This window comes from Varanus komodoensis, unplaced genomic scaffold, assembly GCF_004798865.1.
Source record: "Varanus komodoensis strain SLA01 unplaced genomic scaffold, ASM479886v1 scaffold13_1, whole genome shotgun sequence".
Lineage (NCBI taxonomy): Eukaryota > Metazoa > Chordata > Lepidosauria > Squamata > Varanidae > Varanus > Varanus komodoensis.
The window spans coordinates 5608007-5611819 of NW_025335408.1; the positions used below are offsets into that span (position 1 = coordinate 5608007).

The 3813-nt window shown below is 35.5% G+C and overlaps 1 protein-coding gene across 1 annotated transcript in view; it reads right to left on the reverse strand.

Annotated features, from left to right (window-relative positions):
- Positions 1–2086: 2086 nt before the first annotated feature.
- Positions 2087–3813, reverse strand: part of CNTN1 (contactin 1) — a 155702-nt gene continuing 153975 nt past the window's right edge. Inside the window, exon 23 of the mRNA XM_044422922.1 lies at positions 2087–2166. Coding sequence (XP_044278857.1) covers positions 2087–2166 — 80 coding nt within the window. The remainder of the gene's footprint in view (positions 2167–3813) is intronic.

Genomic DNA, 3813 nt, shown 5'->3' on the forward strand with positions numbered 1-3813 from the left:
TTAAATCAAAAAAGTGTGCTTTGGCCGTTCAAATTTTCCTCATGCAAAAACAATCTGGTTTTGTTCCTTATATCACATGTTAGAAAATTAAAAGGCAATCATGCATTTTGGCAAAAAAGTGTTTGTGGGTTATATAAAAATAAGTCATACTGCATGAAAACTAAACCAAATTAAACTCTATCACAGAATACTTCTGAGGCATTAGTTCCTTATGAATGATGCCATTTAGTATCTTTAAAATAATTACACAATTTATGAAAGTCAGTAATGCTTATGTAGCTTTTAACATTCTTCTATAGGGAAATTCTCATTTTCACCTACTTTTTAAAAAAGTTTCAACTTGTAACAAAGAGTCAAAATTAAAGTAAAACAGTATTATTGATATTTTTCATGAGTACAAGTCTAGATTTTTAGAATGTAGATACATAGTAGAAAAATCATACAAATTAAAGGAGAGGTGTAAAGTATCGACAGGTCTTGCTTCATGTAGATAGTATTATTATGGGCATCTACCGTATCAGTCCTAAAAGTTAAATTCTATCACTAAAGCAGCTAGCAAGACTGTGCTAATAAAATATGATTCAAAGCTTATCATTCTTGAAGCTTCAGACATTGCACTATCACTGACCCAGCTGATTCAATATCATGGGGGGGGGGTAAATTCCCCCCACAACACTCACACCAAATTCCCAGCACACTATGGATTCAGAAAGAAATAGGTATTTTTAATAGCTTTACACACAGCACAGAAACAGTCAGAACAAAGACATTCTGTAACTCATATGAGTATTCCAGTTTTAGTTACCTTTCCAATTCTGAAAAGATAACTAATACTTAAAGCAGATAGAATGGTGGAGATCTGCATGAATTTTAATAAGATCTATCTCTTGGGATATTAAATAGGGGAAATCATGTTAGAACTTTACAACTCTTATTTACAGCTCTAGTAAGTAGAACAATATTAATTTATTGGAAAATGCAAATCATTCTCCTAATGGTTAGCCTTCACTAAAGTAAGGCAATATGTGTGTCACAAAAAAATAAATCTCAGGATAAGTTTTGCTATGTGCTACTTTGTTTTTTGTCTTTACTGCATATCCCATTTGTTACTAATGATTTGAATACCACTTTAAATACTCTCTCCATTTTAATATGGATCGTACCATAGAATCATTTTTCAAATTTCTGTATTGGCTAGTGAAAAAAAGGCTGCTTTATACTGTTGGAGTTTAAATCTTGTCATATATGATAGAGTGGAATTATTCAACATGGCAATAAGCAAATTTGCTTATATAGCAATTCATATCACTTACAGCAAAATACATCTCTCTGTGACTGCGAAGTTTCACATTTGGCTTGACTAGAATTATTTCTAAAACTGTGTAGTGTTAAAGTATCATCTTAAAATTAAGGTGCTGGAAAATCCTTTACTCATGTAAGAGTTCCAAATCCATCTGAAACAACATCAATGGCTACTGAACTTATATCCCAGTGCTCTTAACCCACAATTAGTCACTTCAAGAACGAAATCTGTAAAAAAAAAAGTATTTGTTTTTGCTTTGACTGTATCTCTAAAAACCTGAAAAGTCATACATGACAGGGGCCATTCGAAAATATGCAGTGCACAAAACAGATAGGATAGTACGGACAGACGTAGTTACTCCTACATATACCACATACAATCAACATTTCAATCTCTATTATGTTTTCACAATTTGTTATTAAAGTTACAGCACCTATGTGTGGTGATTTTATTTTTACTGTACAGCCTATGTTATTTAACACTGTAACTTGCCCCATTGGACCGAACCATGCAACTGTCACAGATCAGCACAAGTGTTTTATAAGGCATAATTGGAACAAGTTAAAAATCATTCCTCAAACGTTCAAAAGTTGAGTTGCTTGATGAAGGAGTTCCTGGATGCCTCAGTCTTTAACGTCCATAGTTAAATCAGGAGGATAATTTGCTTGAAAGTGAACTTTATTTGGCTTACGATGGTGCCACAGGAATCAAAAAAGAATTGAAATTCTCTCAAGGTGAAAGGTCTTTTGCACAAAGTTGAGGACATGTTAACTCCAGGTACATTCAGAATTCCAAATAGAGAAGCATACCAATGGCAGGCAGCAATAAACCGAGACAACTACATGATAAACCAGCGGCAAGTCCTGGAAATTAAACAGATGGTGTTTTTTTAAAATAAAGGAACATTTACTATATTAAAGGTTGACCAAAACTATAGCTGAAACAAACTTTCAGCTAAGTAATATCCTCAGATCTTTCCTCTGCAGTTTTAATGTCAAATATTCTCTGAATATTTGCTAAATATTTGCTGAATCAGTCCAGGTTCCTGAATCAAATGGCAGTGTATATGCCAATTTGTTCATTTCGTAACAAATGAAAACCTCTAATTTAAACAATTTAAAATTGTTTCTTCCACCAGCCAGAATTGCACTGATAACTCTTACATGGAGAGTTAGAAAGATCAGGGGAAAGGCAACTGAGACAAAGCTGTCCAATTTTCAATTAAGCATATTAGCCAAATTTCTAATTATATAATAGCCAACATTCTAATAGGCCTTTTTTCCATATGACAGTAACTAGACTTGTGAAAATCTATAAAAGGAGACATGAGCTGTGCTTTTTTCATCTCTATTTTGTTTACCCATGAGTTCTTTCTTCGTAGTTGTTCATCATTTGCAGGTTCCTATGCTGATCTTTCTTTTTTTCTTATCTAATGGCCTGTAATACAGGGGTACTTCAATCTATTCATATGAAATCTGGCAGATCTGATTCCTTGTAGGGGCAGTAAATCCCTGAAAGGTTCATGCCATTTACATAGAAAATACAGACATTCCAGGAGGCAAAAGAGTAGCTGCATCTCCCATTTGAACCAACAAGAAAAGAAAACAGATGAACAGAATGAAAATGATTGAAGGAGGAAAATGATTATATTTTCACAAACTAATAACTAGACAAATAACATAGTTTTGTTAAAATAACAAATTCCTGAAACAGAAAGTCCTTCCATGGCCTTAGTCCAAATACAACTGCATGCAGTTATGCGTGACTAACAATATGCATGGTATAAACCACCCCACCTCCAACAATGTTTATACATAGTTTCTGAAGATATACATTCCCTTCTAAAGGAGTGATTGATGGAAATGTTCGGTGTTTCTGTGTGTGAAACATGCAAGACTTTCACTGCGTGCCTAAAGCAATTACTGAGATATATCATGTATCTTCCCACACAAAGTTGGCTATCAGGCCAATCAGAGGTGGCCTTAAAGTTTTCAACATGCAGTCTGGCAATGCCCTTCCACCCATTTCCAGCTTCCTCCTGTGCCTTGCAGCACAACTGGCACAAATACCAGCTCTTCTCATTCAGATAGCTGGAAAGAACTTCCCCCGAATGATGATGGCTTTCTACAAGAACTGTTTTCTGTATATCTGTGCCACCTTGTAACAAACCTGCCATTCTGGAAAGACGGATGTATTCAGAAGACCATTACCTGCTTATTAGAGGGAAAGGTGAAGCAATGCTGTGCCAGGAGGATAGCAACCTGATGACAGAGCCAGAGGCTGAATTCTGTTACAGTCCCCCACACCCCCTCACACACATAAAAATCGCTTCATGATCAGACCAGCTCCACACCCAGTGGAAAGACAATAAAAATAATTGCAAAGACATAGCAAAAGTCAATGGGTAGGATCAGTGTTTCATTTGTGACCTGTGGACATTGCAGTGGACCAGCTTTTTCTAAGTCACACAGATTCAGTGGACCAGTTTTCATTTTGGGGTATGGGTGGGG